This window comes from Aythya marila (genome assembly GCF_965140915.1).
Source record: "Aythya marila genome assembly, chromosome: 5".
Taxonomy (NCBI): Eukaryota; Metazoa; Chordata; class Aves; order Anseriformes; family Anatidae; genus Aythya; species Aythya marila.
This window is the reverse complement of record NC_139046.1, coordinates 46,192,193-46,212,364: the sequence shown is the minus strand read 5'-3', so window position 1 is coordinate 46,212,364 and position 20,172 is coordinate 46,192,193. Positions and strand designations below refer to the sequence as shown.

General features: G+C 42.9%; 1 protein-coding gene across 8 annotated transcripts in view; it reads right to left on the bottom strand.

The window, feature by feature from the left end:
• TSPAN4 (tetraspanin 4) overlaps positions 1–20,172 on the bottom strand; it is a 400,378-nt gene that overhangs the window by 15,241 nt on the left and 364,965 nt on the right. For all 8 annotated transcript variants that reach the window (XM_082761010.1, XM_082761011.1, XM_082761007.1 and 5 more), the window contains one exon: positions 2,696–2,797. In XM_082761010.1, coding sequence (XP_082617136.1) covers positions 2,696–2,797 — 102 coding nt within the window. The remainder of the gene's footprint in view (positions 1–2,695; positions 2,798–20,172) is intronic.

The window sequence follows — 20,172 nt, the reverse complement described above, 5'->3', positions numbered from 1 at the left end:
CTGATTAGCGATGTAAGGGGTAACGATTATTACCGAACACAAAAAATAATACTTGGCATTTACATAGTGCTATTCAACTGCAAAGTGCTTTACATAATTAACTATGCTGGATTGCCTCCACTGCACCACTGCAATAGTCTGTTTCAAAATAGTTTTGAAAGATACATGTGAAAAGCAATTATGCAGAGCAGTAAGGCTGGCTCTCTGGGAGCGCCGTGCTCCTCTCCTCGCTACCCAGCGCCAGGAGCACGCGGGCTGTACGAGGGCGGTGCTGCCAGGATGCAGCGAGGTGCTCTTGTGGCTGGCCTGCTAGAAAAGAGTGTGACTTAACACAACTGCAGGTGGCTTGCAAGGTGGCACTTTCTTTCCTGTTATCTTTTGGGCTCTTTTGGGGCTTAATAACTCACTGACATTAGGACTAGCTGACCTCTGAAACTTGTAAGACCCTCTGTAAACAGGAAGAGGTTTCAAGGCCAAAGGAACCATTAATATCATCTAGCATCATCTGTAGCACTGCAAAGACCACAAACTATCAAGCCCAAGCTTGTCACTGAACAAGGCCATTTATTTTAGAAATAAAAAAACAAAACAAAAACAAAAACCAACAAACTGTCTCAACTTCAGGGAGGGGGGATGCAGCATCCTGCTCCAAAAATGGCATCTTGCCATCAAATACCTGTAGCTTGTGTTTTCAGCTCTCAGATCAATTGCAGTGCTCCCTACTTTCAAAAACCATTTCCCTTCCTGCTCCCTTTAAGGACTGCAATCAAAGCGCTACTTCATCTTTTCCTGGTTAACGTGAAGCTTTGTAAATTTCTCACCATCAAGTAGATTTCCACAGTTCTGATTATTCTGGCATATCTTTATTGAATCCAGCCCAGTTTGTGAACATCTTGAAAAAAATGCGGTGGATAGATGAATTGGACATACCAGAATATATTGTTGCACCAATTTTACAGGAAGGAAGCAGAAGCACAGGCTGTGTGTCCCTTAAATCCTCCACATAATGTTTTTTCCTCCACCTTAGATATATATCTAACACTTCTTGGAGTGTCACTGAAAACAGATTAATATTTACCACAAACACCTTAACATTAGTAAATTTTACTCCAGAATGAAGTTAGTGTGAGGGGGCAAAACTTCTATCTTCTGTTTGAAATAAGCAATGATATTAAACATTTTATCTACATTTCATACGACATACCATTGGGCCGGCACCTCAAAATGCATTTCTCTTGTCAGTAATTTCCCCCTTTTCATATAGCATAGTGTTGGAAGAGAAAAATATTAGGAACTAATGCAAAGTGCTGAGTCCATTGAAACGTAACAGAAGGAACCTTCCCCATGCAGTTGCTAGGATGGCAGACTAGGAAGCTTGTTTGCTGGACCTGAGCTGTTCAAGACTTTCGTATGCAGTACTGTCACCGCCAGCCTGCTGCTCTCTATACGGACAGGACCTACAGCCCCAAAATATGCATGGATTAGCAAACCCATTCTTTGGCTCTGCTAGCGACCCTGAATGTTTGAACTCCCCACCTTCCTTGGCAGCCCGCCACTCCGGTTATCTTACATTGTATAGAAAAGTATACGTGAAACTTGAACACTATCAGACTGGAAGATGTACAGTTCCGGATTTTACTAAAGTAAAGGACAAAAAGGGAAAATGAGCAGGTTTATTGTACCAGAATGCGGTAGGTTGCCCATCCATCATCTTGAGTAGTTCATATAGCTTTGGAAGCATTGGCAGAGGTTATTGTTTCTGGACAATTTAAGGCATCAGAGGCAAGACTAGAGCCCTGCTTGTCTGCACCATGCTAGCACCTCTGGAAGAGAATTCTGAGAAAGCTACAGAAGATATTCTGGGTAAAACCAAGGTGGCACAAGTGCTTCTTCCTAAAGCTGAAGAGAAATTGAAGCACTTTTCCTCATTCAAGGACTACTTAGATCAGAAAGATCGTACCCAAGAGAAATAATTGCACTGAATATGAGAAGAGATGGACAGAGCTAATAAACCTGGACTGTAAATGATGGCGTTCCCTCAGCAAGCCAGACAAGGACAAAAGGAAAAAGCCAGCTATGGAGTTCAGCTTAGCCTGATGAGACAAACACTGGCAGAGTGTTGTCAGAGCATCAGAATGATGCGACAGCGGTGGCAACATAACAAAAATCATTCCCAGCCCATCTGTGATGGAGGATGACTGAATTCTGCTGGGAAAAAATGTGCTGACTGTAGGAGGAGGTTGCAAACACCACGGCCAGTTTCCATTTTGTGCTAGAGGAAATCAACAACAGCAACAAAAGGAGACAAGGCCGAAATGAAACAGGTCTGAATTGTTTGTTATTACGCTATTGCTGCTCGCTCCGACATAAGCTATTGCTTTGACTTTAAAGAGAAGGTGACGCTTGCCTGCCATTTGACCATCTCCTCCACTCTTTGCACGGCAAACTAAGTGATATGTAGGTGTCAAAAAAATATAAATATTTAACAGAAATTAGCTATCCTGGCCAAAATAAATAAACATAAATCACCATTTGTTACAAATAGCATTTAGTTGCTAATGTGCTGATTGGATGGGAGGAAGAGGTTGGCTTGGGATCTGGGGGTCTAATTAGGTCTGCACACAGAATATGCTGTTCCAGAACCCAGAGGGTAGAGAGGAAGGGAAAAAAAAAAAAACAACAAGCTCAGACTTACATCTGTTTGAATGATGCTCCATGCATTAGTTAGGCCAATGTTTCCATCTGTCCCATACAAATGAAGCCCCTTCTTCAGATCGCGCTGAGCATACTTGTCAATCTGAAACAACAACAAAAGACACAAAACTCAAACTTTGCTGAGTACAACCATTCCGAATCAGAGTGCAGGGGGGCACGGAGATGTTAGCCAATAGTCATAAACTGAAATAAATAAGAAGTTAACTGACATTTCCTAAAGCCATTCTCCCGTAGAGTTGGTGTCTATTACAGGTATCTGCAGAGAACATTAGGAGCCCCAGTTCTGAGTTAATGGCTATGTTTTCCATTGCAGACCTCCAGAATGTCTTTTCCCTTCTCCCTTAACCACCAAAGTACTATAGAGAGACTGGATTCAGTTTAATCCTCATTTTTGCAAATGAGACCTATAAATGAAAACTTTCATCTACCCATAGCATTTCCTTTAAGCTTAATATCTTTCTGTTAAGAACAAGTTCCCCGCAGCATCTTTCATTTGCTTCCTAAAAGATCAGCAGCCGCACCAACGTTGTAGTGATGCTCTGACCTGTATTTATTATTTTGGCCAAGGCACCCCACTTCTTACACCTGGACAGATGTAGTTATATTGAAGCAGCAGGGAAAGAGCTATCCAAAATTCAGGATATAAATTCAAGAATTTAGCTACTAAATGGAGCTGCTCTTAAATAAAGTTCTGCTTTAGAGGCCTTTGCAGTGCTAGAGAGTTGAGTCTCTCTCTCGGGTACAGCAGGCTGCTGTTGGGCCCACTGGTCACCAACAAACAGCGTCCGAACCGACTGCAAGTGCTCTCTGCCAGGATAACCACATGTACAGGTTTGTACAGAATCAAGCAAACAAAAAAGGGAAGGAACATTTCTATATTATTGTTATGCATAGTCACAGCTTAACCTGATTTTTCTGCTGTAAATGCAAAGCACTGAGGAGCTGCTCAGATATGCCCATCCATCCCCCCCACTGGGTGCTCCTCAGTGACAGCCGAGGTGCAGCAGGAAGGGTGAGCAGAGCTGTCCCTCCTTCTTCTCCCTTAATCTGCTCTAACTCTGACTGCAAAATACAATGCTACTCAGATCTTTTTGCTGCAGCAGTCAAAATGACAACCAAAATAAATTCACAGCTTGCTTCACGGGGACAGTCTAAGGTAAGGCCTGCCTCTCTTCGACATCGGACATCAGACAGACCAAACATATTCCTTGGTAATTGCGTCTCTGACACCAGTCATTCCAGCTAGGGGCATCCAAAATGAAACAACCGATGCTACCTTTGAGTTAAAGCTATTGTGCTTCTACCATACTCTAGGATTTTCCATCTGCGCCCTTCACACTTAATTGTTTTTGTTTGCTCCTGGAAAAAAAGTGGATGCAAAGCATCTCCCTCAGTGTAAAAGAGGAACTCTGAACCTACTGCGTCATAATTATTATGGGGTAAATGTAAAGCTACTCAACAACACAACTCCATGACAAACTATGACTTCAGACGTTCATCACAATGAAGAGATCTCTGCTGCACGTGCAAAGGTGGTGCTTGGTCTCTCCGTTTCTCTCGTTTCCTTCTTAGAAGTTTACTACCACCAAGCAGAGCCACTGACAGTATACAGCTCTGGGGTAGCACCAGAAAAAGCTAGTGCTTACTCTCACCACCTTGACTGTCAAACAAGCACTTTCTCGTGGATGACTATCTTGAACAGGAGGTGTTCTGCTCCCACTGCAATTATCATTGAAGCTGCTTTTGATTTTATGCAGAGAGAATACACAGTCACTGGAACATTAACTAGAACAGAAAACCAAATCTGAAAGCTATTATTAAGCTTGAAGTTAGCTGAGAAAATTACTGGCAATAAATGATAAAGTTACATGTGTTTGGGATTCCTAGCCTTCCTTTAGGAATTAGACTGGGCTGGGTTTCAGCTCTTCACTTACCCTCAACATCCTGTTTCTTGTCTGGACCTCCGGTGGTCTCAAGCAGAACCACCAGTGAGGGTGGATAGGCACAGTTGTGCTGTTAGTTTGAGAAAGACTCTGAAATTTAGCTAGTGTCTTACAGAAGTACTGAGGTAATTTGATTGTTGAAAAACTAATTCAGAAAGGGACGGGTGGACAGGAACAGCCTAGCTGAGCGCAGATATCTAGCTATAAGATTTATCGCCTTGAAGACAAACGAGGAAGGTCTATTTGGAATATTAATTTATCAGACTTAAGAAAATCTGCCCTGCAAAGTGAGAGAGCTATGCATCAGCCTACAGTTCCCATCACTGCTAATCTGGAAGAAGGGGGATGAGGTCATATGAAACAGTGAAACTTCTCTGAAAGGCACGTGGCATCCTACCAGATGCAAAATGTGAAGTTTGCATTTCTGCACTCAGATTTTGATTTGCAAACCTTTGCAGTGGCTCAACACGATAATCCATTTTACGCAGGCTCACAGGCTGCCCTTGTCAAGGCAATCTCCATGTCCTACTTGAGATCAATGATGTTTAATAACTTGCAATCAACATTTATAAAGTACTTCAACATCAGGAGTAATGTTTCGTTAGCTCGTGTGTACTTTAACATGGTCTCAATAGACTGCCTCTCCGTGAGTTCCTGTTCTTCCTTTTACCTGCAGAAGATTCACTAATGAGCAACTTGCAGAGGCAAAATGAAAGCAAGCCCTCTCCTTCTCATAAAGCTAACCACTCTTCCCGGCACAAATACTGTAAGAATTTTATGTTGTGAACACAACTGGCAACAGACTTCCACATTTCAGAAACAGAGTGAACAGCAAAATGTTACTCAAGAAAACAGGCATTATGTGACCACGTCCTTCACTAGTATTTCAAAGTGTCAGTGCTTTGAAATCAAGTCCCTTCACATCAATTCATGCACATCGTATGACCCATTACTATTATTTGTTGGTTTAAATACAGTGTCTGTTTGAACACCTTGCTTAGAAGGGGACATACGTGCTTTATAACCCCACGCTGTATGTGTGTCTCATTTCCTTCTCTCATCTCCAGGCAGTCTCTCGACAGCTTGCTTCTTTGCAAGAGGCAGGCATACAGATGCTGTGAACAGTACCTCCAGATTTCTTTGCTTTTTTATTCCTTGTCCACTGACACGGGAAGCTATCTAGAAGTCTTGTAGTTGTATATATAAGCATAAACATATACAGCTTTGTATTTATGTGAGTGACTGTAAATGCCGCATTTTACGGAGTTCTCCTTTATATGAGTTTCTAACTGATCTTCTAACCAAGTGTGCTGTAAATGCCTTTTTCAAAGAGCTACTCCTCAAACCATTCATACTCTGCTGCATGTTTACACTAGGGTCAAAAAGGTGTTCGGCATCCCCACAGCCTTTCACCCTGCCAAGCTGATACGGCTGTGCCGTAACTCCCAGCTCTCTGTACGGTCTGCCTGCAGGGATGGGTTCTGCCTGCCTTCACCTCCCTGCAACCTTGCTGAGTATGGTGGGCATCCAGAAACAAGGGTGGAAGTTTTGAGCTGGAAAAGCTCTTACAGATGGGCTGATGCTCCCATGAGAGATGGGAGAAAAACTGCCAAGCCTGATTTGAAGACGACAACAAATTTGGTATGGTGAGAAAATGGATGTGAGAGTCACCCTTCATGTGAGCACAGAGCCCTCAAAGCAACCTTGTGCAGCACAGCCGAGAGAGCCCTTTTTATTAACGTGCGTCTATTCATTAGTTGGTCTTGACACAGAAGCAGCAGAACTTCTAAGAGCCCAGACAAGGCATTAAGCAAGACCACTTCCCTCATTCAGGCCACGAGGAGTTCAGTGTCCACGTGCAGTCCTATTAAAAGCACATTAACCTCTGCTTTGATGACCTGCCTGAGAGGTTTTAACATGGATATTTTTTCTTACCTAACTGAAGTGCTGTTTGAAGCTCTAGACATGTGATTCTGACTGGTTTCAATCAGAGTTAAGCAAAACTCAACACCTACTTTTGGAACATGACTGGCAAACCCTCCTCCAGGTCATTCTGTTTCCTGCTAGCCTGGATTTTGTTTGTTCCTCAAAATATGTTTGGAATAGCAGGAACTTTTAAATATATCTTTATTTTAATTGTATATTTGATTTAAATGAAAACTCACAAAACACTCCCAGCTGCCTCTTTTTCTGCCTTCCATTTGACTTTTTCCGCAAATGATCTTTCTGAAAATGAAATGCTGCAGCAGAGTGATTCATCAAGTCTGCTGAAAAGCAATCCCACCCAGCATTCACCAATCTGTCAGCTTCTCTTGTTTGTCTCTGCGCTACCAGTCCTCAGCCGGGCAAAACGTCTCTCACAAAACAGGGGCTGTACGAGCTGTATTAAATATTCTGCAGTCTGAATCTGCTGTGTTCTCCCATACACAAGCCATGCCTTTGGCAAAGCATAATACTTGTGAAGGAGCACAACGAAGCATAATAAAAAACTCTCAGCAGGCAAACCATTATTCTAAATGAGATGCCTATTTTTAGTCATGTGGATTTCCTTAGAAGAAAGGGTTTCTGAAAGGTTAGACAGTAAGAACCTTTTATCAATCTGGAAGTGAAGCAGAGAAAAATTCTTCTTCTCCTTAGGATTCATCAGGCAAAAGATGAGAGGAGCGAGCTTCTATGTGGCACCACTTTCATGCAAATTCCTTCTGGCTTCGGTCACATTGGAGGTTTATTCCTGTTTGTTAACATCACCAGGTTTCAGTGGCATTTCTGCTAAGAGCAGTTCAATGCATCCTGCTGCTCAGAGTGGAAATCCATTACAAGATCACCACTTCATAGAGCAGGGCATACATGGCTAGCTCTTCACCTAACGTCAGATCCTGTTCCCACTGAAACAAGCACAAATATTTTCCCACCATCTTCCATCAGAGCCTAACTTAAATATCTCATTGCCTTATCAAAAAGACTTTCTAAAAAACAAATGATACCACTCTATGGTACACAGGTCATGTGCAGAGAGCTTCAGGCACGTAAGTACCGCAGTATCTGAACAAGAAGGGAGCTGCAGGACCTGTGGCAGGACTGGAGAGTAACTGCAGCCGAGGTCAGTGGCTGGAAGCAGCTGATGCAGCGAGGAAGAAGGGGCAGCGATCTGGCCCAGCCTCATCTACAGCACAGCAGTGGCCAGGCGTCCCTTACACACACCTTACTTAAACCTGTGAATAAATTCAGGCCAAGTTAAGAAGCAGTTCCTTGGGACAGCTACTGCAGCCGTAGCAATTCACACGTAAGGCTTGTTTTACTCTCGGTTGTGTCCCCTCTTTGCTTTGGAAACGTGGAGCCCACAAGGGGCGCTGTGGCTGGCTGGCAAGCCCAGTGCCAGGCCAGCACCCTTCAAGAGGACCAGGAAGTGCCAGACTCCTTCTTGCCTTCCTGGTAAAAGCCAGGGAACTGCAACAACAAGTTGTATCTGCACAAAGCCTGGGTTTTTGCCAGTGTTTACAGTATGATACAACTCTCTGATTAAGCTGAAGCCACAGTGACACTGAAGAGCCAAATCCTTCCTGCTGTCCCAGCAGACTGTGAGGCTTTGCTGAAATCCTCTCTGGAGGAAGGGCCAAAAGCAGCCTCTTGGGGAGATCTTTCTTTATCAGCTCCTTTTCAACTCGCTGCCAGCATGAGATGTCACTTACATTCTGGCATCACCTTTAGGCACACGCCAGACAGAGGATGCCAGCAGCAACCCCAGCTTTCTAACCCACAGGTAAATAGAGGCTTTTAATTTCAAGCCTCAGTACTTCCCTACCACATCCTGAATGAAAAAAAATTCCACCCAGCCAGCTCCCAAACTGGACAAAGCCACTCAGCAGCGCTTCAATATAGGTAAGTAAATATTCCTGACCTTTGTGGTGATTGCTTCCCCTACCTCTCTGCCTCTCCACCCGGGTAGGAGAAGCTGCAAGGAAATGACAAAATATCCAATAGTTTCCCACCAGGCAAAACTTTCAATGTAATGCCTTGATGATCATTTTCTACAAATAGCAGGGAGTGGGAAATCAAATGCAAACAGAAAGCACCTAATCTATAAGGTCATTTGTGGGAGCCCTCTTGCCTGCTAAGAAGAGATGAGATTGATTGTACCAACAGGTAAGGCTTGTTTTAAATGAGATGTCCCCAGGTCTGTCTATAAGAGGAAGAAGCTCAGGGCAGTATGTGTTTTCTTCAGCACTGAACTCCTTGCACTGTCTGCCTCTCAATAGAAATCTTGTAAGATTTTAGGATAAGGACTACTAAGCTAAGTAAGAGGCATTGCATGAGTTTTGCTGATGTTTGGCAATCAAGGGACAACAAACTCATTTCTTGTCAGTGCCACCAGTGTTACACGGCATCTCCAAGATGCTTTAGTCAGCTCTGGGAGATTCCCTCTTCCTCGCTTTCTCTCCAGATGTGAAACAGCTCCAGGTCTTAACATTTTCTTGTAATTTCTTCCTTAAAAACACCCAGCTGCTTGCTTATTGAATTTTCTTTTCCTAATTTGACTGTAAAAGCCTACCTCAGGAATAAAATATTTAAGAATCTTCCAAGGTTGCTGAACTGCTTATTGACTCTAGCCATGTTTGATACCAGCAGATATACACCGTGACTGGCTGTGTAACTTCAGAGGGTGAGCAGAGAACAGAGGAACAGAAGGTCCTAAGAAATGACCTGGGATTGGGAAGAAGCTGTGCAACAGGCTTCCTATGTGCTCTTGAAATGTCATGGCTTGTCTTGTGTTTCAGTTCTTTATTGATAAAACAGAAGATACCACACTGCACTTGTGCCACAAAATTTGGAGCAAGTATTGAATACCAAAAACTACCTGGGACATGAAGCCCTGTACAGAATCTGAGCTAATCTGAGTTACTGACCTGAAAGGGACAGTAACCCTCCTGACACTGAGAGGGTTAAACTGAGGTCCAGCAGGAAGCAAAAGAAGGGAGCAGGAAGCCTGGAGCAGGAAACTGGTGAAACTTTGAGTCTCCCACCACGAGAACCAAGAACCTGCAGTAGTTTTTATTAGAAAAAAATACAAGGAAGCCAAAGAACTTGGGTTTTCAGATCTGTTTTCCTGGTGTCCGGGGTTTGTGCATACAATTAGCTGCAATTTCATCAGTCTTCTGCCTGTGAGCACCTGCTTGTGCTCAAAAGCAGGCGACAAGGCACCTGACGTGGCAGACAGCTGAGGCTGCAAGAGAGGCAGCCACTGAAACATCCCTGTGCTGTTCATACCATTAAAACACCAACAAATCCCAAGAGCAGCTTTACTGTTGCTTTGTTTTAAACAGAGATCACAAGTATGACGAGTCACTAGGCTTTGCCAATCAAACTTCTCGTGCAAGAGCAAATTCACGTGTTTACAGCAAACCACAGCTCATTTTGTTCAAATGATTCCTTTAAAGTTCTAGGGGAGAGAGCTGTTTTCTCGTAGGGTGGATGTTTAGGTCCCCATCATTGCTGGTGTAAGTGGAAAGTATGCTTTTCTTTAGCCAAGGAGGTCACTGCAATCTAATCTGTTCTCTTCCACAGCAACAGCTGAATAGCTTGTGCATCAGGTCCCCAGGCTTGTTTAAATAAAGTACATCATAACTAGCTCAGAGAGAAGGGCTCAAAATATTAAGATGCACATTCTTAGCTTGATACAGACTTAATCCAATGGCACAGCTGACTACTTATTTAAGAGGATGGGTACATGCAGCTCTCTATCCTCTGTGGCACCCTGTGCATCGGCACTCCCAAGTGAGACTGTCCTCCACCTCCTTAAAAAAAAAACTGAGCTCATTTATTTTTAGTGAACCTGGAAATAAAAGCCTTGAGCATGAATTCTTTGCTTGCTGCTTCTTGTTTCAGGGCAGTTTGCACGGAGCAGTGAGCATGGGGAAAGGGCTAGGTAAAACTATGCAGGTAAATCAAATCAATTACATACACAGAAGGCTAACACAACTAATTAATTACTAGGACATTAAGTGAATTCTTCTAGAGCATTATGCGTTTTGAGTGACAAAAGTCTCACCAGCATATTGGAGGAATTTCAATGAGAGAACACAAAGGTGCATGTTTTTTATGAAATACAGAATTATTAATACAGCACTGTGGATGCTTTTTATGATGATTCTTTATAAGAAACCTTTTGTTCATATGTAAATAAACTCTTCTTCAGGTTATTAAGCTGGTTGGGGAAAATGATACCAACATCCTCAATAGATGTGACACCAGCAAAGTCAGGTGCTGTTGTTACCCAGCATTGCCATTTCTCTTCCAGAATGTAATTTCCCTTTAGGAAGGGAAATTTTTTCTTGCTCATTAGGTTTTCTCCGTGTACTTGCTCCGAAGATGACTCAGAAAAGATCTGACTCTGAAGACTCAGAAGAGATCTGACCCCTTTTTCCAGCTATGCGTCCCACCAGCTGCTGTTCTCAGCAATGCCCATCATGAGGAGTATCAGCCTCGTGTCCCACAGATCTCCCAAATGATCCTCAAAGCGTTTGTCTCCTTTGGATGCCAACCCTCCTACTCACTCATTTCCCCAAAGTAAGAATAATTCCTTCCCTGCATGTCCCAGTAGATGGCAATTTTGCCTTGATCTTCAGTGGCTATAGGACCACTTCTGTGCCAGGGTGTAAAGACTCCTCTGAGCCATGTTCATGTATTGAAATCCCATGTACATGGAATCTACAACAGCAGAAAAGGGAAATGCCCGTTCCTTCAAAACCTGTGCTTGTGTTGAGAATAATTCCAGGATATCTGTATTCAGCCTCTTTGCCTTTTTCTAAGATACTCACTTTCATTTGTCCTCAACAGCAATCAGTATATCCTCAGATAAGCAAATTGGGAAGGATACTAATTAATGTGATACATGCTGTTTAGCCTTTGTTTGCCAAGAGACATGAAAGGTGGGTTGGATTTGTGTTTCAAGTGCTAACAACCTGTTATCTCCATCTCTGCAGACCAAAAAAAACACCCTAAAAAACCCAAATACCTAGGGATGCACATGTCAATAGAGCTTGAGATCCAATTAGCTGCCACAAAGGCTTCAGAGCGTGCAGAGGCAAACTGAAGCAAGGAGACAAGCCTCCTTCCTTGTAGGAACTGATGACCATTGTGCGATGATATATTAGGCGGAACCGTGACATTGGGCACAGACTCCTTCGCAGATGCTGTGTGCTGGGAAGGGGAAAGCCAGTAGGATACTCACAGAGATGAAGGACTTGGCCACTTGCCCAATAAGCCATTTGTTGCAGCCTTCCCATGGGATCAACTGTAGTTTCAATTATTTACGATACTCATTTACTTAGTTTAAAGGTGAATGAGAGGGCTTTCAAAGCAAACCTACTAAAATATCAGGGGAGGAATGATAGCAAAGGCAAAGCATACCCTACACTCTCCCTGTGGCAAGAGAAGATGGGCCAGTCCCACAAACCATCTAAGTGGGGGCTCTCTGTCAAATTCATTTATCCAAGGAACCTCATTTCTTCTTAAATTAACAACTGTCATAGGAAAATATAAGCCAAAACACAGAATTTGTCTGGTGCTGTGAGGTAAATACATCTCTGAGCAAGTGACAATTACACCCTACCTAGATCTGAATGGTGGCACCTGAACCTTGCTGGAGGTGATGGGAAAGGCATGTAAGCTCCCTGGGGTTTATCATTGGCACTGCACTGATAAGAAAGAGAGAAAGAGAGAAAGAGAGAAAGAAAGAGAGAAAGAAAGAGAGAAAGAGAGAAAGAGAGAAAGAGAGAAAGAGAGAAAGAGAGAAAGAGAGAAAGAAAGAGAGAAAGAGAGAAAGAGAGAAAGAGAGAAAGAGAGAAAGAGAGAAAGAGAGAGAGAGAGAGAGAGAGAGAGAGAGAGAGAGAAGAAAGAAAGAAAGAAAGAAAGAAAGAAAGAAAGAAAGAAAGAAAGAAAGAAAGAAAGAAAGAAAGAAAGAAAGAAAGAAAGAGAGAAAGAAAGAAAGAAAAAGAAAGAAAGAGAAAGAAAACCAAAACAGATTAAAGCCCACTGTAGGGTTAATATCTGTTACTCTGCCTGGAGAAACTTGTCTGGAAAGGCAGGCTGGCAGAGAGATGCTGTGGATTGCACCAACTGTGTCTTCCTAAATCCAGGGACCGTTAGTCCTTAGGGGAAGTGAGCTATGCACACAGCCTGCTTTATTATTCTTAAGATATGCTTTCTCTGAAATGAACTCATTTTAAATAAATAATGCTGCAAGGAGAATTACCACTGTCCTCAGAGGGAACGAAACAGCAGGCGAAGTTGTGCTCGTGACAGCAAGCTTTATGCCTACCACGGGAGGATCTCTGCTCAGCCTCCAGGTGGGAGGACTGCACATGGCAGCCCCAGAGCGAGAGGGTAGCAGAAGTCCTGGCTCTGGGGAAAGGCATGCTTGGAGAGACAGAGGGCTCTGCAGGAACACTTGGCTACTTTGCAGAAACTCAGCAAGACCATTTGAAGAGCTGCCAGGCTTTATTCTGAAGAAAATGGAGAAAGATCTCTATATCCTCCTGGCGAACCACCAGAGAAGGTAATTATCTCCATACCTACATTTTCTTCCTTGAAAATATGTTCTTTTCTTCTAATCACACAGACATGCACTTACAAGAATCAAAGGTTACGTGAAATACCAGCTCCTCAGCTAGTAGAAATCTGCCTGGCTCCACGGAAATCAATGGAGTTGCTCACATTTCTACTTACCTGGCATCAGTCACATAGGCTCTCCAGTGGCTCAGAAACATGTTTCTATTGGGGTACATGCAAGTTTGTAAAACATTCCCTCTTCAAAACAGCATTTCTGACATCGTGGGAGTTCTGACCTTCATGAGCAACTGGAATTATTACTTTTAATCATCAGGTAGCTTTTAAGTGGAGATGTCGTGAACTGGTAAATAAAATGTCTTGGAAAGCTAGTAGATGACAAAAGCAACGGAAGTGAGTAACTGCTATTAAATGCCTCTTTGGTTTTAATGAAAGAAACAATTGCAGCTCTTCACTGTATACTTCACAGAAAACAGATTTTAGCATGAAGGGAATGATTTGGGACTCAGTGACTGAAATGAAAACTACATGGAGATTGCTTTCCATAATAACAGAAAACAAGCACATAAACAACCTGCCAGTCACACTTCTGTAACACAAAATGCACGTTTCCAACATCCTCTCTACTTCTAATCATGTCACAAAGAGCTGCATTTCTCTCGTGAAGTCAGGCAGGTTGAATGGAGAAGGGAAGGCAGTTGTTTCACCATACAGAGGTGAATGGCAGTGTCTTCATACAGACAGGGTACTGGGGCCTGCAATGTTTCCATAAGAACAAAAAAATTATTGACATAAAATCGGCATTTAGTAAATGAACAGCAGAAACCCTGCTAAATGCAAAAAAGCTGGATAAAAGGAGAAACTCGAAATCTTGGAGAAAGGTTCACCCCAAACTGCTACTGCCTGGGGAGCCTCCTATATCCCAGAATGTGATCCATTCAAAGGACCCGAGCGAGATTATGATCTGAGCCACCCTCACCTAACCCAATAAAACCCAGACATACTAGTAAGCATTTGGAGATCACATACCAGATATAGCTGAACTACGGGTAAGCAGACTTCCCCAGTGAAAGGGGATGCCCGTGTTGTGACAGAAAATACTCAAGAGACCGGTGAGTGACTTGCTATCACCATGAGATAACATAAAATGATTCACTTTGCTGACTTCATAGCCTGAAATCTTGTACCTTCATACAAAACATACTGCATCAACAGTGATGCCTGGCCTATTAAACTGTCCCATTCCAAATCCAAAGAAGTGACTGTTTAGGAAAAAGGAAGAAAATTTGCAGAGTTGGTCCCTCTCGGCCTGGCTGCCTCTCAACAACAGAACAAGGTCACATCTAAAAGCATATAGAGAACTGTCTACAATAATCCAGACTCAATCAAATCACTGCCGGCCACAACACCATCTCCTTCAGATGGCAATCACTTTTAATCAGTTCCAAGCACAAGCTGCATCTTAATCAGGATCCTTAAAGGGCATATCTCCACTGGATAATTTCACCTTGAATTAATTGACTGCCAGTCACCTCGAGGTCACTGACACATTTGTAAAGGTTAGTTTGGACAATCTCCAGACACCTCGGATTTGCTTCTGAGATCAGGCTACAGTAATATTAGCTGGGCACAAACACGTACGTAGTGTCCAATATCACCTATAAAGCCACACAAATTGTCTGAGGCGACTGCCTCTCAATCTCAGGACAGTTGTTTGGTGAGTGCAAGCCTATGGCATGGGCTTTACCCTGTCACCAACCAGCTATGCTAACTCATCTCCTTTCTTTTTCTTCCAAAAATCCCTCCAGTCCTACAAGCTTTCTGGCAAGTAGGAACAGAACATTGGTTTTGTTTTGTTTGTTTTTCCTGTTTATTTTGGTTGTATCATACACCACCTGCACATTCATACACATCTTCCAGAAGAGGATCTGTTTCTGAAAGGTTGAGCTGAAGACCCAAACCAAATTTCTGCTGTATGCAAGTGCTGCTTCTACAGAGGGGACCAAGGTTGTGGAAGTGATCTGGGCAGACCGAGCTACTGTCAGTTAGGATCTGGTTTATTCACCAACAGCCCGTCAGAAGTGTGAGCTACCCCTCGGAGGAGTGGATGCTGAAAAAAAAGGTTAAATCTGCCACATATGACAATGGTCTCAAGAACCCTTGGTCTCAAGAACCAAGGGATGCTCTTCAGCTGCCTCTGGCTTGTTTTGTACTTACTGCTTGTGCTTCTAACTTTTCATCTTAAAAATCAAAACGAGTCCCTCTTTCCTAATTAAGAGATTGATTTTTTGAAAAAGAGAAGCATTGATCCCGTCTCTGTGTAAAGCTGGACACCGTCTTCTCTCTCTCTTCCCCCTTGCACGCTTTGGTGTCTAGGAACACTGGCTGAGCTAGCGCTGAGACCTTTTTCTCCATGGGGTTTCTCTCCACCCATCTAACTTACTGCTTTCAGTGCCCCTAAATAGCTCCAATTTCACTGACATTTACTAACAGCTTCAAGGTTTATGGGGGCATAAGAGAAAGGAAAATCAGTGCAGCTATACTGAACGTATTTTAAAAAGTAAAGTTACAGATAAAGAACAGTAATAAAAACAAGGGATTCATCCAGTGGGGATTTCAACGGGTTCTTGACCCCAAGTTATTTGATATCTTTCTCATTGCTAGGGAAAGAAGTCAAAAAAAATCACTGCTAATAGGATTTCGTAGATAACACCAAATTTGCTGTGCATTAAATAATCTGCTGAGATCACTTGGACTGCCTGGTTACAGAGTCTTTGGCTTATCCAGCCAAAATGCAAGAACAGACATTTAGGAACAAAGAAGAGCGGTCACACTGTGAGACTGTAAGACTCTGGAAAGGAGAAAATCTGCAGAAGGACTGAGGAAACGAACACGCTCCGAGAGCAAAGCTTCCAACTTGAAGGGGCAATGATCATGGGTATACTTAGCATAAGCTCAATAAAGGCTGAGATGTGTCAGCACTGCTACGCTGTAGGACTGACATCCACACTTTTGGAGATCAACAGAAAATTTGGGAAGATTTCAGAGAAGACCTACAAGAAAAAGCCAGAGAACCACGCTTTGCTTCACACAGCTAACGCTCTTGGATAAACTACGCAGAGTGGCAGGGTTAAAAAGCAGCCTAATTGCAGCCTTCACATACCTACATGGAGAAGCAATTCTCAACAGCAGACAGCACTTTAATCTACCAGAAAAAGACATAATGAGAGTTAATGGTTAGAAGTTTAAGCTAGACAAATGCAAGACAGAAACAAGGCACAATTTTAACTGTGAAAAAACAATCTTTGGAACAATTTATTGAGAAATGAGGTGCAGTCAATGATGTCTTTAAATCAAGGCTCAAGAGTTTTGTAAAGTTATAATTCAGATGCAATTAGTTTGATGGTGACAATACTGATTGAAATGCTATGGATCGCAGGTGACCTGAACAGTTTTATCTGGTCTTACAACCTCTAAGCCTTTCCAGAAGGTTACAGGGTTTTCCAAGGACAGGGACTTTGTTATTCATGCCAGATTGTTACCCATGCCCTGCTCCTTCAACTTTACTTCAGATCCATCCTGGAAGAAAAGTTGATAGCAAACAAGTCAATCTATTTAGCACATCCCGCCTTGGAGCATCAGGCACTGCTTCTTTTAAACTGGCACTGGTGATTTGGGGGCACAAATCGTGCTCTGTGGGGGCACAAATCATGCTCCATCACAGTCCAGGAACCTTGAATGAGCATGGGGAAATGCCTTTTATTCCCTCCTTTGACATAAAGCCAAGACCCCTAGACACACAGCACAGAACGCCTTCGATACACCTTTCAATAGTCAAGGCCAGGTGATTTTGTCAGCCCAAACGGCTGAGTCACTTTGGCTCCTCTAATTTTGTTTGCAGTGACACTGCCTCTGTTCTCTGGCCACTCACTGCCACGGACACCCATGTTCGCCACACTCCCTAGTCCTGCTTTAGTTCTGCAGGAACTTTTTTCTAGAAAAGCATCTGGTTCACGGCATCCTATTCAGAATCCCATTAACTTTTTTATTTGAAAAACTTCCATCACCTAAACTGTAACAATTTCAGAAAACACAGTGCTGTGATTAGCTGCGGTGAGGCTACCTGCCACTCAGGACCCGAAGCACGGGAAAAGCTCACATTCAGTCCGATGTGACCGTGACACGCTTCGGTGCTCATTTCAAACCTTAATATAGACAGACCTGGATCGATAGCAATAAAGCTCCTACGGGACAAAAAGATGTTTGGAGCAGAGATCACAATTTTCCTTACCTGATCCTATAGGCCTAAAAACAACATCGGAGGCCTCCGGGTGTTGCTGCAGTGAAAATAAAACATATACACACAGAAGTGCAAGCTGTGATTTTTTTTGGAGGGTACTGAAAGACTGGGGAATTCATAGCAACGTTTATAAATGCTAGAAAATGTTACTTTTAGCAAGAATGAAAATTAGTCTGAGACTTGTTCTGCTGTTTATTCATTGTTCACTGTTGATCATTTAACACATTTTCTTCATTCTATCACAGAAAGAAAATATACCCAATTTGGCCAGGATGACAAAGTGCACAAGCTAAATATTGAGTAGCAAAAAGACAAAGAGAATGGTTTTTGAACAACCTGCATACAAAAAACACCAAACCAAACCAAATCAAACCAAAAAAACCCACCCTACCACTGCACAGCATCAAGGAAATTACAGGCTGGGATTAGCCTGCAAATGAGTCACTAATCCAAAGGAGCGACCTTGTATTTTTATCAGTATTGCCAGCTCTTGGGATACTTTCAAAAGTCACATCAGAGTCTCATGGAGCTTTGTATAATACTCCTGCTACTGTATCCAGCAGGTACAGTAGAGAATCTTGGTGTTTATTAAAAAGTGGTTTAGTGTAAAATGTTGAGACTTCATTATTTTCACTATTTTTTTAATATTAAAAACCAAAATGTGAATAAAAACAAACCAATGCCCAAGAAATAGCCATACTTGTCGTTTTGCCTCACCATCAGCATTACTTTGCATATTTTTTTTATGCTGAATGCAGTCAGCTTCTCACCTCAGGCTGATGATGTGGCTATTTAACAGACGCTGCAGCTACCCCCCCTATTCGAACCAGCTCCAAATCTAACAAAATATCCAGTACTGTATATACAGTAGCTTCAACTGAGCATCAAGAGGCACTCGGTGTCAGTAACAACCATTTAGTTCCTATGATGTGTGGGTGATATTTTCCCCCATCTGATCCTATGCAGTGACCACGTCCTCTCTGCCATGTACCTCCGAGATGGGCAGCATACAGCCCTCACCCAAGCTGCTTGGCGATGCAGCGCAGTCTGCCAGCAACAACTGGGGAAGTCTTTGCTGTGCCAGCTCTCACCTTCCTTGGGTTTGACTGCTGGAAAATGCAGTTATCACAGAAAGCGTAGAGGCTCTCTATCTGTGATAAAGTTTATTTACCTGTGATTTCTTTTCCAAAATAGAAAAATGTGATAGTATCAGGGTTTTGTTGTTTTTTCCTACTACTAAACCCAGCATAGTGCTGCTGCATTTCTTGCTATCACATCCATGAAGACAAACAGAGCAGAAAGAAAAGCCAGTGGCCTCACATATCTTTCTCAACAACGCAGAAAACATATAGACTATGTAATTTCAGAAGACCGCATCCCATCTAGTATTGCTTTGGAACATAATTGCATGAAATACTCTTCTGAGTGTTGCCTGGGTCCGTGGTCAGATTCCAAATCTCCGGATTTTGGAAGTCAGCAAGAGAAGAAGCAGTGCTGAAACCCAGTTGGTGGCACTGGAAGTGCTGCAGCATGTTCACAACAGAAAAAAATAAGCCACAACTTTTGAACTGGGTTGTGTCAAAAGGGCAAGGTGGCAACACATCTGACAAGGAGAAACTCAGAAATCGCTGAGCGAGAACCCGGGGATCAATGGTGTAGGAGTCAGAGCATTTGGAGGAAGAAAGGCTTTGAGGCTTATATGCAAATATGCATGCTCAACATGCTCCAGTGAAGGAGCTCAAGACGAGGTGACAGTGCTCACTGCTGTCACCAGAGACAAGGGTGCTTCAGAGTTTATTAGCACCAGGGTTGAGATTGGCACCACTAAAACGACGAGGACCACGATAACATTACAGAAAGTCCCAAGACAGGGACTGGATTCCAAATGATCTTACACTGCAAAGGCCCCAGCCCCACCAACAGTTGTTACGGAGCAGTAATGATCACTTTGCTAACCTCACCTCGGTGGGAACAGCCAATCTTGCAGCCAAACACACACGCTGATCGGTAAGGGAAACATTCAGGCAAGAGCCACAGGTGGTGTAAGCTGGAGCTGCATCAGGAGGAACACTGCATCATGCAAACCAGAGCCTCTCATCATCATACAAACAGTTTGTTGATAGGTAAGCGTGCCATCAGCAATCTAATCCTGGAAACTGAGTTGAAACCACGCAAATCAAAAGCAACAGACATTGAGGCTTTGCATAAAGCAGCTTTGCACATGAAAAATGACACTCGGCATACATGGAGTAAATGAGACCTGGCATCCTTAACTGCAAGGACTGAATCAAGTTTCAATTACTAAACCCATTGCGCTCAGCTCTTGCTACAAATTAAGAGGACAAGAGAAATGCTTAGACTAATCAGCCAGGGCTGGAATTCCTCCCGCTAAGACAGCTTATGTAGACACATGGGAAAAAAAATTCAACACATTAGAAAAATACTGGGAAACAGAAAGCTGGGTATTCGGTGGATGGCTATCACCAAAACTATGTAGGGCTTATAAAACACAAGTTCCAGAACAACCACTGTAAATGGTAATATTGGAAAAGATGCACTAAAAGTTTGATGAAAAAAGGCACCATTTGCAAGGTAATTTCAATGAAAATTAGTAGAGGAAAAGAACTTGTATGATCTATTTACGCTACA